Below are 25915 nucleotides of genomic sequence, written 5' to 3'. Positions count from 1 at the left end.
TCGATTCTCTGTCCTGCCATCATTTTGCTGCATGACTTTGGCCAAACCTCAGACCTCTCTGGGCCTCTCCTTTTGTTCCTGGAGAAAAGATGGAGGGTGCGAGGGGACTTGGGAGCTGAACTGTAAAGGAGGGAGGCTCCTGCACCTGAGGCCTCCGGGCCTGTTGGGATCTGCCGGCCTGAAGGGGATTTCCTGGGGCCAGCCCCATTCCCAGCCCTGCTGACGTCACCCCTGGATGGGTGCCCAGAGTTGGAGGGGATACCCAGAGCAGTGCTCCACTGGGAAAGGAAGGCGGGCACTCTCCCAGCCCACACACCGGCCCTCCCTCTGGGGCTCTGGGGTCTCCCCAGTCCCATCCCCCAGGTGGGGAAGTGGGGATCCCTCCTGTTGAAAGAAGAAGGCACAGCCCCTTGGCCCAAATCTGGATTTGCTGTGTGACCTCAGGCAAGTCCCTGCCCCTTTCTGGGCCTTGGTTCCCCGTCTCTGCAATGAGGAGAGCAGAGATTCCAAGCTCTTCTGGAACTCTTAACACTCAGGGATCTGGCTGGGCGTTAGGGGATCCGGGAAAGGGAAACGGGGAAGGGGGCTGGATTCCAGGGGCTTGCTTCCCACAATAGCACAGAAGGTGTAGGGGGTGGTGGGAAGTGCCGTGGAGCCCCGAGTCCTCCAAGTGGCTCCATGAAGGGGCAAAGCCAGCCTGAGGTTTTGGAAACGTATTTATTTTTAAGTGTCCTGTGTCGCTGGGGTCTTTTTCTTCGGGTTTTGAAATGCTACAGAAGTTAGTACTCTGATGTGTGTGTTTGTCAAGCAGAATATGGGCTGTATTTATTCATCCTTTACCCCAAGCCCTTAAAAATATAGACGGCTAATGTCTTCAGTATGTATGAAATATCCCATATGCTCGGAAACAAAAGGGGCTCTGTTATTAAAGTTTCATTTCCACACGCCCCCTCCCCTCCCTCCCGCCCGCCCCCCTGACACCCTGCCCTCCTCCCATCCCGCTCAGCCTGCTCAAGACAGAGCGTGAGTGAGGAGCAGGCGGGCAGGCGGCGGGCAGCCGGGCAGCCGTGGACAGAGGCCCGGGCACAGCCAGTTGCTGCGCTGGAGGGTGTGGTGTCCGGCTACAGGTGAGGGGGCGACCAAAGGGAAGGAGAACAGAGCCTTCCAGGGGAGAGGGGGCCTCGGGATCCCTGGGATGGTCAGTGGCGGAGTGGGGGTGGAGGTGGCCCTTCTTGCGGGCGCCTGTGGGGCCAGGGCCCTGGCAGAGCCTGGCTGTCTGGGACGGAAATGCCCGCTCTCCTGTTAACTGAAACCACATGTGTCTCCCAGGCAGCGGGGCAGAGACGCCGCCAAGCCTGGTGCTTGGGGCTGGGGGAGAAAAGATGCAGCTGGCCCCACCATGTGCCCCAGGGTGGGTGAGGGGCTGTGCAGGAGGGCTCGGGGTCATTTGCATCCGTACAAGTGAGAGTGTGTCAGTGTGTGAGTGAATGAGTTCTGTGCATGTGCTTATTGCATGAATGAGCGTGTGTGCACACACGAGAGCCCGTCTGCAGGTCGGTGGGCTGTTCCTGCTTGCAGTGCTGGAGTGGCCTCCTGCGGCCTGAGTACTGGGCACACTCCTACCTGTCACCCAGAGCTTGGGAGCCTGCTGGCTGCCCCCTAGGAGGGCCCTCTGGGGTGAGGGAATTCTCACCTGAGTGGGGGGTGGTTCTCACTGTGCGGAGACTCCCTCGTGACCACCATCCTACTTCGTTCCTTTTCTTCCAGCCCAGCTCAGTCTTCTGGCACCTGTGCAACCTCTGCCCATTTCCCCGGGGGGAAGAGCTGAGAAGTAGAGCAAGGAGGTGATAACAACCTCTGCTCCCACGTCTGTTTTCATCTTTTTCAGATCAGTCACCTCCAGGAGCTCGGCATCGCCACTATAGCCCTGGCAGGTGAGAAAACCTAGCCTGAGTGAGGGACAGCCTCACTCAGTGAGGGTCTTGGTGAGCCATCCAGACTCATCGGGGGCACAGAGGACACTGGGATGTGGGCTCTGCCTTGGTGCAAGTCTGGAGTCTGCATTCTTAGGTTCTGTGGCAAATGGGATTCCCCGAGGGCCTAGGTGACCTGAGTCCTGGATCATCTCTCCTTAAGGAATGAGCCTTACTGGGTGCCAGGCTCTGGGTTCTGGTGGTGGCCCTGCCACTGCCTTGCTATGGATGTTGGACAGGTCTCCTCCTGTCTCCGGGCCTGTTTCCCTATCCCCACAATGGCAGAGTTGGGCCAGGATAGTGTTTTCCAAAGTCTGGTGTGTGCACCTCTGGCAGTCCATGAGACGGTGCCACGTGGATTGCCAGTTTTCAGTGTAACAAGGAGTGCGTGTTGTTTTTACCTGTTAGGGAAAGGTGTCTAAATAGCATGTCAAGTCAGCGGGTAGATGGAAATAAAGGAATAATTGACCCAAAGGAATAAAAGCCGGGCATCAGGAGAAGATTCTTGTGTTCTGTCCATTTTGGCAATGGGCTCTCGTTATGCTTCCAGCACTTTATTTATTTATTTATTTTTATTTGTTTATTTTATTTTTTTAGAGACAGAGTCTCACTCTGTCACCCAGGCTGGAGTCCAGTAGCATGATCATAACTCTTCCAGCTGTTTTTTCTTTTATTTTTTGTAGAGACAGGGTCTCACTATGTTGCTCAGGCTGATCTCAAACTCCTGGCCACAGGCGATCCTTCCCTCATGGCTTCCCAACGCACTGGGATTACAGGCATGAGGCACCATGCGTAGCCGCTTTCATCATTTTAAATGCTCCTAAGAGCACTGGTTTTGACTGTCTAGGGCCTGAAGGTGTGATCTGCTATGTAGACCATCTTTTGGCCCCCACGAACTAGCAACCGCCCTGTAATTCTGTGATTACAGAGTGGAAAGCCCAGTTGCCACCTTAGGGGGCGTGTGTGTGTGTGTGTGTGTGTGTGTGTGTGTGTGTGGTGTATGCTGTGAGTGCTATGTGGGAAGGGGCAGGGGATGGAATGCGCAGAGCTGGGGAAAAGATCAGCTGTCCCGAGTAAAAGCTGAATGCCCGAGGTCACAGGCAAGGAGTTTGGGAAAGAGATTGTCCCCTGACTGACGTTTTCAAGTGCTTTGTCCGGACTCAGCCTTGCTTTGAATCACCAGGATGGGTGGGTAGGCGAGAGGCCACCCTGGCCTTGGCCTTTCCTGCCATTCAGCTCTGGCTCCCAGGCCACTTGGCTGTGTTTTATCTGCCAGTCCAGGACAGGCCAGGGAGAGGTGCACTGGGAGGATGCAAGGGTTTTTTGGGGGGGGGGGCCTTGGCAAAGCTCCCCCGTCAGTTCTCCAGGCGAAGCTGGTCAGAGCTGGCATCTTTCAGGACATACTCCCTCTCCCTCCTCCCTTTCTGCTAGGTTTGCTGTTGCTGTTAGTGTTAGTTGTGACCACAGTTGCTTATATGTGGATATTCACTGGTGATTTGTCTCATCACCAGCTCTTTAGGGAAGCCTGACCCTGCTCTGCTGCAGGAAACGCAACTCTCAGGACCATTCTTTCTTGTCTTGTCCTGCAACAGGCAAAGGGTACCAAGCTTTGACTCCAGGATGTGGACAGCATCCTTGGGTGGGGATGAATTCACAGTCCTTTCTTGGTGAGGTAGAGATGCAGAGGAAGGAGCACAGGGCTGGGTCCACCTGATCCCTGACACTAACATGCAGTGTGACCCTAGGCAAGCTCCTTGCCCTCTCTGGTCCGCCTCTCCTCTGGCCCCAGGAGGCATTGTCCTTGATGAGGCTGAAGTGATTCTCTAGTGCTGCCCTAGGATGAAACAAAATCCTATTTCCAGGGACTCCTGTTCTCATGGAAGGGTGCCTTTCCTAGGGGGAAGAACTCTGTGAGTTTTGGAGTTGGGCTTCCTGGAGATGGGCATATGGAGTCATTCAGAGTCCTTGGGCCTGGATTCCCTTGAATCCTGTTTCAAACCCTGGGGAAGCTGCTGGCTGTGGTCAGGGGCATAGCCTCTGCCTGCAGAACATGCCACATTCTAACTGGCCTTCAGTGGCCTTGTGTGTCCTGCTGAACCACTAGCAGCTATACCCAAGGCCAAGGGCAAACAGAGATCTGCTTCATGCTGTCCTGGCATGGGCATCGTTACAGAGAGATCTGCCTGACCAGGGAGTGGGAGGTGGCACTGCTATGTGGGGAGGATGAGTGCTTAAAGAGCAACTCCGTCCCCAAGAAACATTCTCATTTAAAAGCAAAACTGTTCCCATAACTGTGGTCTGGTTAAGTAAGCCACCCCGGTGGGTTAAGGAATGGGGTGCAGATGGAGGCTGAAGATTCTAGAACTTCTTCACTGACAGTGATGCTCTGGGCTCTTGACTTCCTTAGATTTTACTTTGATTTCTTTTTCCTAGGTTTGGTAGGGGCAGTGTGTGGAAGTGGCAACAAAGCAGTTTATCTACAGAGTCACATCCAGATCTATTTGTGGCAATGTTAACTTTAGGCAAGGGAAAACTGAAGTTAGCTGCTGGGTGAGGCAAAAAGAAAAAGAGAAGCTAGGTGACCCCGTGTTCTGCTCCTGTAGCAGCTGCGGGAGCTTGCCAGGCGACTACGTCTCAACTCCACCTTCCTGACCTGCAAAATGGGTTGTTGTGCAAATTCACGGGGTGGCGGCACAGAAGCCCTGGCACACACTGCAGTTGGCACTGAACAAATTGTAGCTCAAAGGCATCAAGCCTGCTGATAACTCTGCTGGCTTAAGGAGGGGGTATGATTGACATTTTACAGAAGGGGGAACACAGCCGCAAGTGGTGTGCGCCAAGATGAGGGAAGAGCACCAACTCTTTCCCAGGCCTGGGTTCCAGTCCCATCCCCACCCCCACTGGCTCTGTAACTTCCAGCAGGTTACTCATCCCACCAAGTCTTAGGTTCCACATCTGTAAAGTGGGCAGGAATAACACCTACCTCACAAGGCAGTTATGTGGATTAAATGAGCCAACCCTAAGCTCCTGGCACATGGTAGGTGCTCAATGAACACCCCTCTAGCTGAATGGAAACCCAGAGGCCTTTGCTCCTCAAATTGCTCCCCTCTGATAGTCCCAAGTTGGGGCCACAGCCTTTGTGAGTAGTGAGGTTAGATGGCCAGAGGCCCTGGCTCTCCCTGAGGCTGGTCTCAAATCTTGCCATAAACACTACCAAAAGCACTTCTTGGAACGTTTTGCCCGAGTCTCCCAGGTTGGCAGGTGGTCAGGACTAGCGCTCTTCCTTGTCACTGACAGCAGGAATGGTGTGATGGTTCATGCCTAAAGGATATTTAAAGAGATGAGGAAACTCAGAAAACTGAGGCTTAGACAGGGAAGGGGCCTCTGTGGGATCAACGTGGCAACAAGGCAGGGATGGAGGGGTGGAGGCAAGAAGGTAGAAAACCTTATGGGGAGAGGGGAAGGGGAGGCCCTTGGTACCTACCCGGACAGGGCCTCCTTCCCAGCTTCACTGGAGCAGGAATGGGTTAAAGGGGACCGGAAAGGAGAGGAAGAAAGCAAACAGAGTCAGGAGAAAAGCCTGGAGCTGCAAGCTCGCTGGGGTTGTTTGGTCTGGCTGAACCACCTCCTGGGCCACTCCCAGCAGCTCTGCAGACAGACTCCAACCACCCCCACCACATGCACGCGCGCGCACACACACACACACACACACACAAACATGCACACACTGACAGATAAGCACACACTGATACACAGAGACACATGCAGACACATACATAAATACAGGCACAAACACATGACTAAACAGTCACACAGACACACAAATACACACAGATAGATATACATAGACACACACACACAGACACACACAGATTCATACATACATACCCAGAGACACATATACATCACCCTTACACACAGTTACATAGATACACACAAAGAAACAATTACACAGATTACACACAGACACGTATATACAAAATGTCACATAGAAACAAGTATAGACACACAGACACAGATACACGCCCAGACATATACACATGCACACAAACATACACGCATGTGGATATCATGCAGATATCATGCAGATATCCACATAAACACAAGATTCACATACAAATATACACAGTGAATACATAAACACACAGACAGACGTAGACACGCATGCGCGCACAGACACACAGCAGAGAAGCTCCAAGCTGGAGGACAGATGCTGGGATGGTGTATTTCTGTAGCTACTTCTCGTTCAACCTGCTCCCCTCTGCCGCAACAACTTAGTCAGGCTCAACTCCCTCACTGCAATAATAACACCTACTGTATACTGGGCATCGCCACGTGTCAGGCTCTGTTCTAGGCTCTTATATTAACTTGTTTAATCCTCACAACCACCACTCTATGAGGTGGGCACTGTGATTAGTCCTGATTTGTACATGGAGAAGAGGGGAAGTCACTTGCCCAAGGCCACACCGTTCCTTTATGGCTTCTCCAAGGCAAGCTGCCAGTGCGCAGAGCCGGCTGGCGGACCGCGCCCCCACACTGTCTCAGAGCACTGGGCCGGCTGGCGGACCGCGCCCCCACACTGTCTCAGAGCACTGGGCCGGCTGGCGGACCGCGCCCCCACACTGTCTCAGAGCACTGGGCCGGCTGGCGGACCGCGCCCCCACACTGTCTCAGAGCACTGGGTCGGCTGACGGACCGCGCTCCCACACTGTCTCAGAGCACTGGGCCGGCTGGCGGACCGTGCCCCCACACTGTCTCAGCACTGGGCCGGCTGGCGGACCGCGCCCCCACACTGTCTCAGAGCACTGGGCCGGCTGGCAGACCGCGCCCCCACACTGTCTCAGAGCACTGGGCCGGCTGGTGGACTGCGCCCCCACACTGTCTCAGAGCACTGGGCCGGCTGGCGGACCGCACCCCCACACTGTCTCAGCACTGGGCCAGCTGGCAGACCGCGCCCCCACACTGTCTCAGAGCACTGGGTCGGCTGGTGGACTGCGCCCCCACACTGTCTCAGAGCACTGGGCCGGCTGGCGGACCGCACCCCCACACTGTCTCAGCACTGGGCCGGCTGGCAGACCACGCCCCCACACTGTCTCAGAGCACTGGGCTCTTGCTCTGCACCAGGTGTGGGGACCAGCTCTTTCACCTCCAGTATTGCCATGCCCTGTGGAGCAGCAACATGATTTTGCCCTTTCTCAGGTCCAGGGAGAGAAAGTGACCTGCCCACGGTCACAGGGGTTAGAAGGAGCAGGGCTGAACTTCTGAGTGTGTGCTGAGCCAAAGCTTCAGTGACGAGGAGAGGCAGGTGACAGGGGCTGGCCAACCGAGCAAATCTACAGTTAGACTCAGCGCCCTTCAGCCTCCTCTTTCGGTATCATCCTTTCCTTGACCTGCTCCCAACTCTTGAGCCTATACTATCCTCCAGGCCTTCCCTGACCAGTATCTGACGCCCTCACACTTGCCAGACTCAACAAGTGAGTCCTGAATGGACTTAATAGTAACCTTGGATAACTGTTGACAAAACGTATTTCCCTTCCATTATTTTATTTCATCCTATGTTAGGAGTAGGGGGAGGGGTTATGATCTTTTGATAAACTTGAGTCTGGGCTCCAGTCCTTACTGAGAGTCCTTGTCAGCATGATGCCAAACTAACTTAAATACGTGTCAGGTCCTCCACTGAGCTCAAAATGCCAACTGCCCAGGTACAGGATGTGGGAGATATGGCATAAAAGTAGCAGTTGTTTAGTGACTTCTTTGTGGACCATAAGCATAATAGGGACATAGCTGTTGAAAGAAAAAAAAAGCGAATCTGATGTTAGGCTGCATTAATAAAGGTAGAATGTCCAGAGTGAAGGTGGTTATGGTCTTACCATGCTCTGTGCTGGTCTGGGTTTCTTGTAATATTGGGGTCAGTTCATTTCTGCTGAAGAGTTTCTCATTCTCTGCTTGTTTACCACAAGTGACAGGGAGCTCAGTACCTATTGAGGCACGTAATAACCCAAGGGATCACTTAGGCCAATGCCAAGGGCTGCCGGGAGAGCTGATCTTTATTGAGGACTTTCTTTGCCAGGCACATTTAAATGAGAAGTAGGTACTATTATTATTCTAGTTTTACAGATGAAGAAACTGAGGTACAGAGGGTGATATAACTTGTTCCAGGTGTCACAGCTGGTATGTGGCACAATGCAGTGCTGGAGTGTGGCAGTGGAGACCAGCCCTCCTGACTGCAATGCCAGTGCTGTCCCCTGAAACATAAGGTGAGCACATATGTAATATTACATTATCTAGCAGGTACACTAAAAGGTTTTAAAAAAGGTGGAAAAAAGAAGCCCGTGAAATCAATTATAATAATGCATTTATTTAAACTCCAAATAGCATCATGTTAACATGTAATAAATGTAAGAAAAAAACTTGTTGCCGGGCGTGGTGGTTCACACCTATAATCCCAGCACTTTGGGAGGCCGAGGCGGGTGGATCACGAGGTCAGGAGATCGAGAGCATCCTGACTAACACGGTGAAACCCTGTCTCTACTAAAAATACAAAAAATTAGCCAGGCGTGGTGGCAGGCGCCTGTAGTCCCAGCTACTGGGGAGGCTGAGGCAGGAGAATGGTGTGAACCCGGGAGGCGGAGCTTGCAGTGAGCCGAGATCACGCCACTGCACTCCAGCCTGGGCAACAGAGCAAGACTCTGTCTCAAAATAATAATAATAATAAAATAAAATAAAAAAATAAAAAAAACTTGTTAATGAGACATTTTACATTCTTTTTTTGGTACTAAGTCTTGGAAATGTGGTGTGTATTCTTCATTTACAGCACATCTCAATGTGGGCTAGCCACATTTCAAGTGCTTGGTAGCGCATGTGGCTCGTGGCCACCATGTTGGATGGCACAGTGCTATACCGTATTGCCTTTCGAGGCGCTCGCTGTGGTATAGCCTAGTGTATAGGAAGAATCCATAAATGTCAGTCACTAGTATGATTATTTTTATCACTGGTTGTTGTTGGTGGTGGTCCAGGGAGAAACTGGACTGAGGCCCTAAGCCCTTGGCATAAACTGTGCACTGATGTCACCCTTCTTAATCCAAGTCCTTCAAGCCAGGAGCTCGATGTCTCGCAGGCAGAGCCAACTTCATGAACCTTTGGCCCGTGGACCCAAAAGGGCCAGCATGACTCTCTAGCGGAGGAAGAGAGGCCAGCCCGAAGCCCCTCCGTCTCCCTGGCTGGCCAGCTGGGTACTCCATGAAGTGAAGCTTCCTCAGGGCCTATAAGCCTGTGGCCCATCTGTTCTGGAGTCTGGGGCAGCCAGGCCCACATCTGCAAAGGAGAGGGTAAGGGCCTCTCCTCCCATGGTTCCTTTAGATTGGTTAGGCTTTCAAACAGAAAAAACAAATGAATAAAACCCACTATTCTTTTTTTTTTTTATTATGATACTTTAAGTTCTAGGGTACATGTGCACAACGTGCAGGTTTGTTACATATGTATACATGTGCCATGTTGGTGTGCTGCACCCATTAACTCGTCATTTACATTAGGTATATCTCTTAATGCTATCCTTCCCTCCTCCCCCCTCCCCACAATAGGCCCCGGTGTGTGATGTTCCCCTTCCTGTGTCCAAGTGTTCTCATTGTTCAATTCCCACCTATGAGTGAGAACATGCGGTATTTGGATTTCTGTTCTTGCGATAGTTTGCTGAGAATAATGGTTTCCAGCTTCATCCATGTCCCTACAAAGGACATGAACTCATCCTTTTTTATGGCTGCATAGTATTTCATGGTGTATATGTGCCACATTGTCTTAATCTGGTCTGTCATTGATGGACATTTGGGTTGGTTCCAAGTCTTTGCTATTGTGAATAGTGCTGCAATAAACATACGTGTTCATGTGTCTTTATAGCTGTATGGCTTATAATCCTTTGAAAACCCACTATTCTTAATACAGCTTTTTTTTCCCTGAAACCCCAGGAGTTAAACAATGGAGCAGTGATGTGGGGTCTGCACTTTCCCCATCCCTGTATGATCTCTGGGCAGCTACATAGTGCTTGTAAAGAGTGAGGGTTCCCAAACCTACCTGCACACAGGAACCATCTGGGAAGCTTCAAAATACACTGAACACAGGTCCTACCCCCAGAGGTTGTGATTTAATTTGTCTGGGGTGCGGCCAGAGCTTTGGAATGTGTAAAAGATCCTCAGGTGATTCTGATGAGTTGGACAAGTTTGGGAATTGCCATGCTAACCCTCAGGGGCACCAGCTCCGGTAGCCCTCACAGTCACTATGATGCAGGCGTGGTTAGTGTTCCCACTCCACAGATGAAAGATTGGAGGCTCCCAGAAGAAAGGTAACTGGGGCAAGTTCAGCCAGTCAGGAAATGGGTACGGTAGGGATTCACTGGCCATGGTTTTAACCAGCGGTGTGTGGATAAATGTCTAACAACTTGCTCTCTGGAGAAAAAGAGCTATGATTTGTAGCACCTGCCAATTTCCGTGGTGTAGCTACTCCCACTGTGGCCCATTTTAAGCCATTGACAATGTCCCTGAATGCAGAGCTGGGAAAGGGTACATTGGCTGCTGAGACAGTGTGGCTGGCTTCAGCACACAGCTGGGCCACTTGGCATGGAGAAGAAGGGATCCCATTTGGTAGGCATGGTTAAGCATTTTCTATTTTTATTTTTAATTTTTTTAATTTTTTGAGATGGAGTTTCACTCTTGTCTCCCAGTCTGGAGTGCAGTGGCTCTATTTTGGCTCACTGCAACCTCCACCTGCTGGGTTCAAGCAATTCTCCTGCCTCAGCCTCCAGAGTAGCTGGGATTACAGGCATGCACCACCATGCCCAGCTAATTTTTGTATTTTTAGTAAAAATGGGGTTTCACTATTTTGGCCAGGCTGGTCTCGAACTCCTGACCTCAAGTGATCCGCCCCCCTCAGCCTCCCAAAATCCTGGGATTACCGGCGTGAGCCACCATGCCTGGCTGGTTAGGCATTTTCTGAATTTTTAGTCCTTGAACCCTTTCTGCAGTGCAATATTTGGGAGCCCCAGTGTATGCAACAGATAAAAAGCAGTACGTTATCAGCAAAAGTTTATTATAGAAACTGAAATCATAGCATCAGTCTCAGTCTCTTGTTTAAACTGGGGGACAGGGTGAGGGGGCACTGTGAATGTGGCAGGGGGTGGCAGTGAGAAGCAGTCTCAGAACCTGGGCCCTGTGTGCTAGCCCTCTCCCCCTACGCTGACGGCATGGCATTGGGCAAGTCCTTCTCCATCTGAGCCCCCATTTTCTGGTGTGGCCAAGGGAGACTGGACTGTGTGCAGAGTGGCCTCTGCCCTGCCACACCCCTGCCTGACCCAGCCAGTCTCAGCCCCGTATTTATAGCCATGACTTCAGTCTCCCCAGTTCCTCTGAAGCTGATTCCCTGGCCCATGTATTTATAAACCCAGCAGGGCAGAAATAGATGTGACGTACTGGGGACTTGGCTGATTCTGTGAGCAGGCTGGCTTCAGTGAGTCCACTTGGAACAGGCTTGAGTCCACCAGCATCCTGGGTGCCGGGTTCCACAGGCAGTCTAAAGCTGGAAGAGCATTTTGAGACCCCAGGCCCAGCCCTGTCATTGTGCGGTGGGGGTCACCAAAGCCCAAGAGTGGAGGCATGTGGCCACGGTCACAGTGGGCATGGCAGAGCCAGAGCTAGAACGAAGGACTCTGTGCTGTGTGAAACGGCCCCTCCCCAGACCCTCAGAAAACCTCCAGTGACCACGCCAGGCCCCAGACACCTGTGAGGTTCCAGCTTGGTCGTTTTCCTGCTCTGGGATCATGGGCGCAGACTCACCCTCTGTGAACCTCCGCTTCCTCAATCTGTTAACTGGGGGGTAACAGTAGGTGCCTGCCTCACTGTGTTATTGTGAGGAAGAAACAAGAAACAAGATTGACACAGTGCCCAGCACATGCTCAATATTCAATAAATGCTAGCTCTTGTAATGCCCTCAGTCACCACTTCACAAAAACAATAATTATAATAACAACAGCTGTCTCTATTGAGCATGTTCACAGGTTGCCTTATTTAATCCTCACAGCAATATGATATCATTATTATTGTCCTCAAACTCATTGCATATCATGTGTTTTACAGTGAGGCGATGCTCTACCAATAATGAACTTGGAAAAGAATGGTCTAAAAAAAGAATGCTAACATATGAAATCTTATTTTTTATATACAGGATTACAAAAAATACTCATTTCTAAATAGTAGACATATTCAGAATGGAATAGGAAGGTTCTAAAATGGTGAACAATTGAATAATCAAAATATTAGCATAAGAAATATGTCTCCCAGGGGTTTGCAGGGCTTATGTTTCTAAGTTTGCCACCTAATGTTGGTTTATGTTTTTTTTATAATTGCATATGAGAATTTACCATAATAGTGAACTTGAAATGCATATGCTATACAAAACATGGAATGACATCTGTTAAGGTTTGTTATGCTCATACCACAGTTTCTTTATCTTAATGACACACAGCACTCCCAGGTCGCCTTTCTGGCTTATTTTTCCATTGCATTTAACACCATTTGACATACTTTCTTATTTATTTATCTGCCCACCCCAGCTAACATGTGAGCTTCACGTGGGCAGAGTTTCTTTCTCTTTTGTTCACTGTGTACTGCCAGCACTTAAAATAGTGATGGCACTTAGCAGGCATTCTGTGAATATGCGTTGAGTGAACAAATGAGTAAGTGAATGACTGAGTCTCCATTCTACCAAGAGGGCACCTGAAATTCAGTAAGATGCAGAGACTCATCTGAAGTTACCCACCATTCTGAGGCTGAACTGAAACCTTATCTCTTCTGAGACCACCCAGTGTGCCCAGCTGGAAGTTCTTCCCAACTTCTCACCACTACCTAGTGCCAAGGGCTGGTTTCCTATGGCTCCTGGGGGTCCCCCCAGCTCCACCTCATGCCCATCCAACACTGGTCCCTTCTGTCCCAGGAGGTGGGCAGAAATGGAGGGCAGGAGGGGACTAGGGGGGAAGGAGAAGAGGTCAGAGCAGGCTGGGCAGCCGGGATGGTTGATGCTGATGGCCGCTGAGGAAGGGAGGAAGGATGCCGAGATTGGTCAGTCTGTCCTAAAGGACTAGAGGAAAGGATTAGGACCATGGGATCCTGGTGGACATCCCTCTGGGACTGACTACCCCAACAGGGAAACACTGGAAATGGGCAAGGCCAAGGAGAATTCAGGTGTAGCAGCAACCTTGCTGCTACCACTCCCACTCACCACTTTGCCCAAGGCCTTTCTCAGCTGGAGAAACTGAGGCCTGGTAAAAGAAAGCGATTCTTCCAAGAATGCAGAGCAAGGTAATGGAAAATGCTGGGGTTTCTCATGCTTACTAGCTCTGGAGGTTGGAAAGGCTTGGGATTCCCCGCCTTTGAAGCCATGAGGAAGAAACCCCCCCACCTTGGCTCTCATCCCCTCCTTGGGAGAGAAACACTAAGGCAGGAACATAGGTCAAATTCTCAAGGACAACAAAAGCTTTCTTCCTGTTGTCAGCAAGAACTCAGCTGTGGACAGGCCAGACAGTTCCCCTACCCCAGACTGGTGCCGAGGGTGCTTCCAGACAGGAGTCCGGTGGGCAGGTGCACCTGAGCCATCTGAACCTGTTCAGAGTCACCTTTTTTCCCAGGGTGCCTCAGTTTTGCTCCTAGGTTACACCTACAGTTAATCTCTTGGCCACCCCACATGTATTGTTTCATTTGATAAATATTACGCATCTACAATATGCCAGGCAATGTACCAGACATCGGAGAGAAGCTCCTTTCTCCCTCCCATCCTTCCATTTCCCATTCCTCTCTTTCATTCATTCATCCTTTCATTCTTTCACTCAGCAACTACTTATACCATTAAAATAGTACAGCCTTATGGATAAGAGTGACATTTGGAACTAGACCATCAGGACGTGAACCTTGACTCAATCACTCACTAGCTGTGTGAACTTGGCAAGTCATCGAAGCTCCATTTCCTTATCTGCACAATGGGGATAATAATAGCACCTTCCTTATAGGGTGTGATGAGGATCAAATGAGCTGCTGCAAATGAAGCGTCTGAATAGCACCTGACAGAGTAAACACTCCACATATTATCATTGTTACTGGTTTTGTGTTTTGTTCTTCTTTTCTTTCTTTCTTTCTTTTTTTTTTTTTTTTTTCTGAGACTGGGTCTTACTCTGTTGCCCAGGCTGGAGTGCAGTGGCACAATCATGGCTCACTGCAGCCTTGACCTCCTGGGCTGGAACACTCCTCCGGCTCAGCCTTTCAAGTAGCTGGGACTACAGGTGTGTGCCACAATGCCTGGCTAATATTTAATTTTTTTGTAGAGACAGGGGTCTCACTATATTGCTCAGGCTGGTCTCAAACTCTTGGGCTCAGGTGATCATCTCACCTTGGCCTCCCAAAATCCTCAGATTACAGGCATGAGCCACTGGTCCTGGCCTGTTGCTTTATGTGCCTGGCCCTGTGCCAGCTGCTGAAGAAATTACTCCAAAATTCTCCTCTTGCTGGGACCTCTGCCTGCCAGCCCTTTTTTCAGTCCCCTGCCTTCTGTTCTGGCCATGCTGCCTCCAACCCAAACCCACAGAGCTGGGCCTTGCAGTGGTTTCCCCAACCCTGTAGGGCTGCTCACGCCCCTACTTTATCTCTCCAGCAAGCAGGAGAGAGCCTAGGCAACCAAAGCCTGTCACAAACTAGTCACCTTCTCAGCCCTTCCATACATGCCCTAATCTCAGCCTATCCAAGCCCGCCTGGTTCTTCAGAGTCATCCCCAGTGGTGCTGCCTTCTTGCCTTCACTGGGCCTCGATGGATGATCTTTACCCTAGGAAGCCCTTCCTCATTCCCCTCAGCCAAGAATCATAAGGTTTGGCTTTGAGTCTGCATTTGCAGTGTTGCTTTATCTGTGAGCAATTGGGAGCCATGGAATGCTCTTGAGCAGGTGAGCAACACATTCAGAGCCACACTCTAGGACAATGGATCAGACTTTGTATAGGATGGAAACAGGAAGAGACAGCAGGTGGGGAGGTCAGGTAGGGAGCCATGGGCAGTAGGGCTTTTGGAGGAATGAGGGTCTAGTCTTCCTGGGCTGCTTCTCCCTTCTCCGCCCTATAGTCTTCCACCTATACAATTAGATCTTGTGATTTTCCCCAGCATGACTCAGTGAGTCAACGGCAGAGTCGAAACAAGGACCCCATGCCCTGACCTCTGCAATGCACCTACTTAAGCCCTGATGCTCAGCACCCCTCACTCCCTTTCCCTTCTTCTACAGCACCAGGGAGGCTCTTTTGACCTATGGGGACTCTGCAGATGATGGGGAATCAGAAGGAGGCTGGACTGTGCCTTATAATCACTGCAGTCTGTGCACACCAAGCACTTGGGGCCCCGAATGCCAGGCTCACCAAGCCTCTGTAGAGCCCAGCCAATGAGCAGCACACAGCAGTGCTTCCTCATTCCCCACTGGGTGAAGGAATAAGCCCATATTTCCTCTATTAATCCCTACAACCACCCTGGGAAGTAGATCGTGTTTTAAGTCTTGTCTTGCAGGCAGTAAAAGTGAAGCTCAGAAAGACAAGAGACAGGTCCAGGGTCAGGCAGCCACTGGGTGAGAATTCCAACCCAGACCTGATGCCAAAGCCAGTGCCCTTCCCCCAGCACACACACAGCAGCGGAAGGGATGCGAGCGTCCCCAAGGCCATTGCAGAAGCCAACAGTTGGAGCCCTGGGGCGTCTTGGCCAGCCCTCAGACTGTGGAGCACCTGATGCTTAGCCAGTCCTCTGGTCCTGGGAGCCCCTGCCTGGACTTGTGCAGAGGTGAAAGGGAGGGAGAAGGGGAGGCTGACCCTCAGAGGGAGCAGGGCTTATGTAAGGAGCTAGAGTTGGAGGGTCTGGGTACCTGGGTTCCAGTGCCACGCCTACCTCTGGCTTGCCATACAACTGCAGGTAAATCCTTCCCCTCTGGGTTCAGAGTTCTCCTCTCTGAGATGAGGACAGCATGTTCTGTGGACTCTATCAGCCCTTTCTGCCAAGGCTCAAGTATTTTAGAGCCTGTGTCCAGATGAGGGTCATGAATCTGGGGGAAATGGAATTAGAAGTTGGTAGGACTCCCTCCCATGTTTGTGGAGACTGCAGCAGGTGCTGTCCTACCCACAGAGGAGATCCACCCTCATGGGTGGGTTGCCGTGGCTGAGTCCAGCAACCCCAGGGGCTGTGGGGGTCCCTGGAGTCTCCAGTTGCTGAGAGCAGTGAGTATAAGCATAGACCTCAGCTGCCTCCATTCACATCCTGCTTTGCCACTCCCCACCCGTGTGACTCTGAACACAGTACTTACCTCTCCGTGCCTCAGTTTCCTCCTCTGTAGACAGCAGTCACACAGCAGGAGTGTCAGGTAAAGGGCTGGGTTCAGCGCCTAGCAGGTGCTGTTAGTGGCAGCCGCTATTATTGTTTTGGGCCCCGACCCCCACAGCTCCTGCACAGAGGTGGGTGCTGCAGGGCTTAGGCCTGCACAGGGCCTGCCCAAGTTACCCGACTGGGTTGGGAGTCCTCCTTCCTCCTTAGGAGGGAACCTTGAATTGGAGTGCTCCTGCCAACTCCTCCCTCCTGGCTTGGTAGCGTGAAGACAACGCCGGCCAAAAATATTTGTGTGGGTGGCGGAAAGTTAACTTTTCCGCCTCTCTCTTCTTTCCTGGAAACCGTGGCCACCGTCAAATACATCAAAACAGAAGCAGGGATAGAGTGAGGCAAGGCCCCTGTGGGGAGTCAGAGGAGCCCTGCCCCCTCCCCACACCCACTCCTTCTGCCTCCAGCCATCTGGCTCTACGCTGAGGGGATGACAGAGGGGCTATCCAAGTGCTTAGAATCAGGGGATCCTGCAATGTCGGAGTTGGACGGATCCTCCAGCATCATCTGGCTCAGTCTCACCATGGTGTCCTCCGGGAGTCTGACTCCAGAGTGCAGAAGGCACCTGCCACAGTTCACACAGCCAGTCCTGTCTCTTCTCAGTGTTGCTGGCCTTTGTGAGATTCTAAGATTCTTTGAAACCCAAATGGCAGAAATCTGGCAGCAGTTGGTGAGTGAAAAAGTACCTGGAGATGAATGAGGGCCTGGAGCCTCTCCTCCAGGTCTCTGAATCCACCATCATGGTCAAGGTGTCAGAGCGAGGTTAGAATCCCAGCCTGGCCACTTATGAGCTGTGTGCCTTAGGCAAGAAGTCACTTCACCTATCTGAGCCTCAATTTCCTCGCCTCTGAAATGGGATAATAATAACGTAATTCTCTCGTAGGGTTGATGTGAGAAAGTACTGCAGTAACCTAAGTGAATGACCCAGGATGGAAGAGGTGCTTCTGTTCTTCCCCCGGGGCAGAAGGTGGGCTTCTTTCTCCTCATTTCCCTGCCACTGAGGCTGCTGTAACAGGTGCCTGGTTATCTTTCTGATCCGGACAGTCGTTTGCCTTTCCCCTGGCCGGCTCTGATTCGCCCTGGGGCTTGGAAATGCGCTTATCTGTCTGCCTGCCTGCCAGACTCTCTTGGCACAGTCCCAGCCAGAAACCAAGACCTTGACCCAGCCTGTTGCGGTGGGAGGTGCCTGACCCCTGCTTGGGGGCGGAGGCATGACCACAGCAGCTGAGGTCAGTCCAGGTCCTCAGATCACCCATGTCCACAGACTTTCACAATTTTCAGGATTCTCACTGCTCCCCATTTTGCAATAGGATAAGTGAGAGTAAGATCGTTCACACTTGCCTGAGTTCACACAGCTAAGTAGCAGCAGAATCCAGTCTTTAAGCAAGATCCCTTGTTTCCAGGGTTTCCTCTCAAGTGTAATTGGCCATCTGCTCTGTCTTACGCACTACCTGCCCATCCTGGGGCATCTCACCCACCTCCACCCTTTGCCTCCACAAATGATTTCTAGATATTTGTCCCCAGCCTGGAATTCTCCCCTGTTCTCTAGACCCCTGTGTGGAACCGCCCACTGCTCATCTCCCCTGGAAATCCGAAACCTAACTCATCTCCCTGCTCCACTAAACAGCTGCTCCTTCTCATTTATTCCTGATCTCTATTAACAAAATCGCTGTCACCAGAGCTAGGAACCTGGGCTGCATCCTAGGCTCCTCCCTCTTCTCCACACCCACTCTCCATCTGCCTCCAAGCCCAGCCAGTTCTTCCACCCAAGTATCTTTCCCATCTACCCCCTCCTCGTCATCGCTTATAGAAAGCCTCCATTCCCTCTTGCCTGGATTATCATCATTCTTAACATTTATATAAATAATCATACAATGATTATTGTTGTTCCTGCTATCATTCACAGCTCTCCTCACCACATTTTAACACTTCTTTATCCCTCTGCTATATCCCCAGTACTTTTCATGATGTCTGAAAAATAATAGGATCATAAAAAATTTTGTGGAATGAAAGAACAGCCAACATGTATTGAGTTATGGCTTAGAAACGGCGCTAGGTCCTCTGCATGCATTTTCTCAGGTAATCCTCAATGCAACGTGAAGTTAGAAATATTACAATACCCATTTTACAGATGGAAAAGTGGAGGTTTAGAGCAGTCCTGTGACTGGCTTGCTGATTGTCACACAGATGGCAGAGCTAGGATTCTAACTGAAACGCCTGGGCACAGAAACTGAAAGCATGCCACTGCACTGCATCTTTTTTTTTTTTTAACAGAGTTTTTTGCTCTGTTGCCCAGGCTGGAGTGCAATGGGGAGATCTCGGTTCACTGCAACCTCCACCTCCTGAGTTCAAGCGATTCTCCTGCCTCAGCCTCCCAAGCAGCTGGGATTACAGGTGCCTACCATCATGCCCAGCTAATTTTTGTATTTTTAGTAGAGATAGGGTTTCATCATGTTGGCCAGGCTGGTCTTGAACTCTTGACCTCAGGTGATCCACCCGCCTCAGCCTCCCAAAGTGCTGGGATCACAGACATGAGCCACCACCCTCAGCCCGCACTGTGTTTCTTGTTGCACAACCTCCTCCAAGGGCTCCTATCCCCAGTTTGCATCTGAGGTCACACCACTCCTGTGATTCCTGTGGTGTAGGTACCTTTGCTGGGACATGAGCGAATTCTTTCTAGGTGGTGTCTAGATACATGTTGTTAAATAACTAGATATTTATTTAATGTGCACTGGGGGAAAAGGACTGAGCACAATATACTTGTGGTTTCTCTGCAAATGCTACTTAAGATAATTCTAAAGTAACAGAAGTAAGTGATTTCAAGTTGATTAAAGGAAAAATATTAAATAAAGTTTCAGGTAGCATGAGGATGTGGTGAAAATCCAGGATGTTAAATGACTGGAGCTTTCGAAACACTTCCCTATGGAAGTGTGGAACCTGCACCCCAAATGCTGCCGGCCAGTTCTCAGGGTCACCTGAAGATGAACAGGCCTCAGAAATTCAGCCTGGAACCCCCAGTGAGCTGTCTCATGTGCTGTTGCTTTCTTCCCTGTGCAGATAGATTGCACTGAAGGGGTCTCGCACCAGACACCGGTTAAGAAGAGGGATTGGAGGTCCATCACTTCACTAACCCAGGAAGGACTTATCTTTCGCCTCAGCCAGACCTCACCCCAATTCTGTGAATCAGCGGAGGAAGGCAAAACTGCAGAGTCAGAGGAGGCTGTGCAAGGAGCAGAGACCAGGGCTCACACAGGTGGCCCCAGCCCAGGCCCTGGCCCAGGCCCAGGAGCCTGTTTCCCTGCATCGCTGAGGAGGAACAGCACCATGCTGGGTCCTCACCTCCCATCTCCGCCCCTTGCGCCCAGCGAAGGGAGGCCTACCCCCTGCGCCTTCCAGATCCCTGATGGAAGCTACAGGTGTCTGGCTCTGGAAGCCGAGGAGAGCAGCGGTGAGGAGGGCCTGCAGGGAGAGGCGGGGCCTACCGACCTGGAAGAGGATGAGGGGGTCAGCAGGAGTGGGGACAGCTCTGCCTGCAGAGTCACCCAGGGTACACCGCAGCTGCCCAAAGCCCTGGGCATCCAACCACCCAGCTGCTCCAGAGAGGAACAAGGGGCGTCCCAGCACGACGGCAGGGCCAGCCAGGACCGGGATGTAGTGAAGGCCCGGCAGGTGATGACAGCCAACCCCAGCCCGGGCCCTGGGTCCAGAGTGGCCCAGACACCAGGTAAGCTTGTGTTCCTTTTCCCTTGGACTACCGGAGTCACTGGAGACCCCTCAGGTCCTTAGTACAAGGGCTCCTGACCATATTTTTCCATGATTCACAATAATTCATCACAGCCCCATGGGCATGCCCAGATGAACAGCTGCGGAGAGATAGGAGCGATTGGGAGCTCCGTGCAGCTCCAGCTGCACCACATCTAACCCCACTCCTATCTCTGCCAAAGAGGGCACGTGAGAAGGCAGTGAGAGAAAGCCACATTATCTTGCTTGGTCAAAAAAAAAAAAGCCCATTTCCCACTCTCGTCTGCCTTTTAATCATTAGCGGCAACAAATCACTGTGGTGTCCCAAGCAACCGATGGGGCAGGACCCTCTCATTAAATGTATTGAGTGCTGGCTACATGGGGGTGCTGGGGACGTGGCACTGGACAAAACAGATGTGGCTGCTGACCTCATGGAGCTTGGGAGGTAGAGACTGAAGTCTTGGATAGAATTTGACCTCCCAATCTCACAGGTGGGGAAACTGAGACTCAGAGTGAGGAAAAGACAGCTGGAGTCACTCAGCATGTTAGTAGTGGCTGAGCTAGGCCCGTGTTCCTCGTCTAGGCCTCGGTTTTTCATTTGTTAGAGATGACAGGGGCAGATGGAACACCACCTAGGCTGCAGTGAGATCCCATGACAGCGTGTGGGGAGCGCACAGTGTGCGCCGCGCGGAAGGAAGGAAGGGCAGGAATGATGATAATTTTCCTGCAGCGGCTGCTGTCTGCAGAGCAGGGCGGGACAGGGAAGCCCACGCTGAATCACCTCCGCAGCCGGCCCATGGAAACGCTGAAGTGGGTCCAGATGGGGAGGACGTGAGCAGGGCCATGCTCAGCTTAAGCAGGAGCACAGCCAGTAGATCCTGGGGGTGCAGGGCATGCGGGGGACACAGTCCTGGGAGGGCTTGTGCGTCAGGAAACTGAAGGAACACTTCATTTCTCTGCAGGCGTCGTTGACGCCCGGCTGGCATATCACCAGCCTTCCCGCCCACTCTTCTCTCTGAAATAATTCTCTCCAGGCTCGGATCGCCCCCCATGGCCACCATTGTCTACCAGGCTAGGGTCACACAGGGGGCTAGGCAGGAGCAAGAAAGGACTTTTAATCCCTCTAGGGCAGGAAGAAGGAGGACCCCAGGGAGGCATTGCAGTCTTGAACTTGAAGGTGGGCCCTCACACCACAGTCAGCCCAAATTTGATCTCCTAGAGCCTGAAGTTCCCAGGACCTGCTCCCATCCCTCTCACAGGCCCAGACTGGGGGTCAGGAGACATAGATGCTTTCTAGACCGGATGTTGCTGACTAGCCAAGCCCTAGCAAATCCCTTCCCCTTGGTGAGCTCTACTTTCCTCCTCTGTGAAAATAAAATAAAAATATGAATCTTATCTACCTCAAAGAGCTGTTGGGAGGTTGCAGTGATCTTAGTTGTGGCAGTGTTTTGGAAATTTTAGAGTAATCTAGATAGGTATGTAAGAAATGTTTATTCTTAATTGAAATGACCATCATCAGCTCAACAATAGGGCTGCTATTATTTGTTAGAAGCCTTTATGTGCTAAGCCCACTGTACCAAGAGCTTTACCCTTTTCATTTAATTTAACCTCGTAGCAATCCTCATGAGAGACATACTTTTTTAATCTTCATTATACAGATGAGAAGATAGAGGTTCAGGAAATATATGTGACTTATCCAAGATGCATGGTTAGCAAGCTGCTAAGGCATGATCCAGTTATGGTTTTTTGAAAAGGGGCGTGTGCTCTTGGCCACCATTCTCTTCTGGAATTAGAAGAATAAAGTGTTGTCTGCAGACATCCTGGAATGGAAGAGGTTTTTTGAAAAGGGGCTTGTGCTCTTGGCCACCATTCTCTTCTGGAATTAGAAGAGTAAAGTGTTGTCTGCAGATATCCTGGAATGGAAGAGACCATGGATGGAGAGGGCACTACCTTTAATGAACTCTGTTGGCAAGTCATACTAAGCCAGTTCATTTGATAGCGTCTCATTCTTGTTATTATACTATAGCCTCTCAAGGCAGGCAGGTGTTATTCTCCCCATTTTACAGGTGAGGCAGCTGAGGCTCAGAGATTTAAGTCCCCTACCCAACATCACACAGCTAGTGCCAGAGCTGAGACTATGATTGTGTTCTTCTTGCCTGGAACAGTGTGGTTCATTCCTTTCTTTTTCTTTTTCTTTTTTTTTTTCTTTTTGGAGATGGTGTTTTGCTCTGTCGCCCAGGCTGGAGTGCGGTGGCACAATCTCGGCTCATTGCAACCTCTGCCTCCAGGGTTCAAGCAATTCTCCTGCCTCAGCCTCCCAAGTAGCTGGAATTACAGGTGCCTGCTACCATGCCCAGCTAATTTTTGTATTTTTAGTAGAGATGGGGTTTCACCATGTTGGCCAGGCTGGTCTCGAACTCCTAACCTCAGGTGGTCTGCCGCCTCGGCTTCCCAAAATGTTGGGATTATAGGCGTGAGCCACCACACCAGGCCTTATTCCTTTCTTTACTGTCCAGTCAGTCTGTCATCCAGTTCTGTCCTAGAATATTTCTAGAGACAGAGGGGGCAGAAAAGACTTCAGAAGGATGAAATGGGCAGGGAAGACTTCTTGGAGATGGAGGCACGAAGGAAGTGTTGCAGGAGAGTCAAAATCTGGTGGTCTTGGGTCGGAGCCCACACTTGCCGTTCTGCTGCCTTGAGGAAGGGAGTGGCTAGAGTTCCTTCTCTCTGCCCAGAGATCAGGAGGGAAGAAGGCTGTGGGGCTGCCAGGTTATTAGTGGATTAGGGCTTCCTTTTAAAGCTTCCTCCCATTACCGCCAAAGGATTATAAGCATCTTCAGACAATTACATCCATCCTTCCGCAATTATACCTGCCTCTCTAGAGGGCTCACAGGCAGGTTTAAGTATGAGCCACAATATCTTCTGCTTTGGGCACTGCAGATACCTTTGTTTGAGGTCAGTGGGTACCAGTGCCATTTCTCCAAGGCCTGAGTACCAGCTGAGCAGGGCAATGTAGGGCCCTTGGCAGGCTATAGGGATGGAAGGTACAGAGAGATGCCATCAGCTGCTGCCAATTTGGGAAAATAGATCTGGGGAGGAAGGGGTAGTGTAGAGCTCATGATCAGGCCTCAGCCAACACTAGGGTCCCCAGCTCACCAAGACAGCCCCATGCTATAGCTGCCCTCCCCAAAGTCTCAGCTGGTCATAACTGGTAGGGTTTCTTGAGATTGTTGTGCAGATGGAGACTTTGAGGGCCAGAGACGGCAAGTGACTTGTCCAAAGTCACACAGTAAGTTGGTGGCAAAGCTAGGGGCTGGAACCCAGGGTTTATGCCTCCCAGTTCAGCTGCCCGGCACTGTGCTAAATGCGTCATATGGAGTATTTAATCCTCTAAACAATCCTGTGAAGTTCATACTTTTCTTATCTCTGTTTTACAGATGAGGAAACTAAGGCATAAGGAGTTTAAGTGAATTGTCAAAGTCTCACAGCCTGTGGGTGGAGGAGCTGAGATTTGAACCCCAGGAGGTCTGGGGCCATGCTTTTAACCACCCTCTCTGCTGCCTGTCTCCATGGTGATGAGGCAGCAGGCTGTGTTCTTCCACCCACCTGGGGCTGGGAAAAGGTTGTTCAGGCTCTGGGAGTTGTTGGAAGATTCTGCCAAGCCACATTCCCTCCCACTCGGATGCTCTGGGGGAAACCTGGGTACTCGCTGATGATCCCTCCCCGCCTTTGCTGGTGGCCACTTGTTATTGGAGGCTCAAGGTGTGTAGCAGATTTAGAGCCATTTCCAACTCTAGTGGACACTGTTCTGAGCCTCTGGGGTGGGGAGGGGTGTGGCTCTGTGTTGTCAGATGAGTCCTGCCACCGGACATGTCCGTTTTGTTCAGGCAGAGGAACCTGTGTCCGTGTTAACAGCTGACAGTGGTCACTGGGCCCAGAACAAGGCTCCTGCTCCTCAGGCTGTGACAGAGAGGGCAGATGGAGCAGGAGCCTGGGCAGGAAGCTGCCCACTCCCCCTCAATTCCCCTGCTCCACAGTGATGGTGACAGGAGGGTGATGGTGAGGAGCACTGCTCACAGGTTCACAGATACCTCACCATGCACTCACACATACATGCTTTCACATCCATCCATACACACATGTATTCACACATGATGTATAGATGCCATGTTCTCATGCAAACCATCACACATATGCACTCACACATCTGCACACACATGGAGGCCCTCAGACACACATCCATGCATGTAGTACACACCGGCACACACCTTCCTGAAGGCCCCCTCACCCATGCACCGTTGCCACATGCGAACACATGTCTCAGATTTGCTTACAGAGCTGCAGTCGCATCTGAAAACATAAGCAGACATAGGCACACTTTCTCACACAAACACACATATTCCCTCTCATAGATACAGGTGAAAAGCATGTTCTTTTCTCCGTTTCCTTTTGCTACACACCTACACTTTGAAATCTTTCACACATTCTCTCCTACAGACCTAGCCACACTTGCACACCCACTGTCACACACCTACGCACAGACCGAACCACTTTCTTTCCTTTCTTTTCCACATCTCTTTCTCTTTCATACCACCCACACAGCAATCCTAGCCTCTCTCTCTCTTTTCCTCTCACCCACACACAGCTTCCTGGTTTCCCACAGGCTGGGCTGCAGCCACTTCCCTAGAACAGGCACTCTCAGGGTTAGCGATACCCCAACCTGGTGGGGGTCCTAGGATCCCCCCTCCACCCCTCACTCTCCCAACCCACCCCCTACCCTGGATACAAGAGGATGAGAGCAGAGCAGCCACACGATCAGAGTAATTCTCTGAAGCCCACGAGGCCAGGAGGAGAAATGGGAACTACCAGGGAGGGTTTGCCCCTTGTCACCTGACTTCCTGCATTCTGAGTCTCCCCAGTGTGAACAGGGGACATCCCAAACCCGGGCCACCTGCAGGTCTGTGTTTCACAGGCCCTTGGGTGGGGTGGGCTTACACTAGCACATTCCTAACTTCCTTTAGCAGAAATCTAAACACAGAACTCTTGATGCAGAAGACAGATGAAAGTGGAACCACCCTGGTCAAGGGGGTGGGGAACCCAGGGAAACTTGGGTGAAAACCTAGACCAGCATTTTTCCAATTGTGGTTCTGCTTCAAAATTGCTGGGGTTGTGGAGGGTACTTGCCATCAGTCCTGTGCCAAGCCAACCGGCTCGTGGCCTCAGTGGGAGGGGTGCTAGAATGTGGGTATCTGGACTTTTAACAGCATCCCCACGTGACTCTGATGTATATGGCCACTGCCATGAGGCTTCACATGCTCAATCTGAATGGCATTTTGCGCAGTGAAAGGTGGGGAGCTGAGCCCTAGAGCTGCCATACAGCACCCCTGCCTTGTTGCTGACCCACTGGTTAAGTCAGGGGATGGCAGCAGATGGGTGGGGACATCACCATTCTCCATTCTCCGTGCCCGTTTGCCTAAGTCGTACCAAGGGAAACAGTTATTCTAATTACCGGGGCTGAGACATAGCGGGGAAGACGGGCCTGAGCACCCAGGTCTGAAAGGAAAGCCAGGAAGAGGTGGGGTGGGAGGTGGTACCAGTTATGGGGACAGAATCACAAAGGCAGATTTCAAAGTGGGTAGTGGGTGGGTTAGAGAAAAGAAAAGGGGACACAAAGAATCTGTCTCCCTCCTATCCAAAGGAGATAGGATTTTAGGACAGACCGACGGACTTACAGATACAGAAAATGATAAGGAAACGGAAAGACAGACAACCAG

General features: G+C 51.2%; 1 protein-coding gene across 2 annotated transcripts in view; it reads left to right on the top strand.

Moving 5' to 3' along the window:
- The first annotated feature begins 1018 nt into the window (after positions 1 to 1018).
- The window catches only part of SYNPO (synaptopodin), a 59615-nt gene continuing 34718 nt past the window's right edge, over positions 1019 to 25915 (top strand). Inside the window, exons 1-2 of one of the 2 annotated variants that reach the window (XM_011985328.1) lie at positions 1019 to 1127; positions 19462 to 20124. In XM_011985328.1, coding sequence (XP_011840718.1) covers positions 19725 to 20124 — 400 coding nt within the window. In that variant the 5' untranslated portion in view covers positions 1019 to 1127; positions 19462 to 19724. Of the gene's footprint in view, positions 1128 to 18999; positions 19042 to 19461; positions 20125 to 25915 lie in introns of those variants that run through there. The other variant, XM_011985327.1, reaches the window with a different exon arrangement.

The sequence above is a fragment of the Mandrillus leucophaeus genome, unplaced genomic scaffold (genome assembly GCF_000951045.1).
Source record: "Mandrillus leucophaeus isolate KB7577 unplaced genomic scaffold, Mleu.le_1.0 Scaffold282, whole genome shotgun sequence".
Lineage (NCBI taxonomy): Eukaryota > Metazoa > Chordata > Mammalia > Primates > Cercopithecidae > Mandrillus > Mandrillus leucophaeus.
The sequence above is the reverse complement of the archived record's forward strand: the minus strand, read 5'-3'. Positions and strand labels throughout refer to the sequence as shown.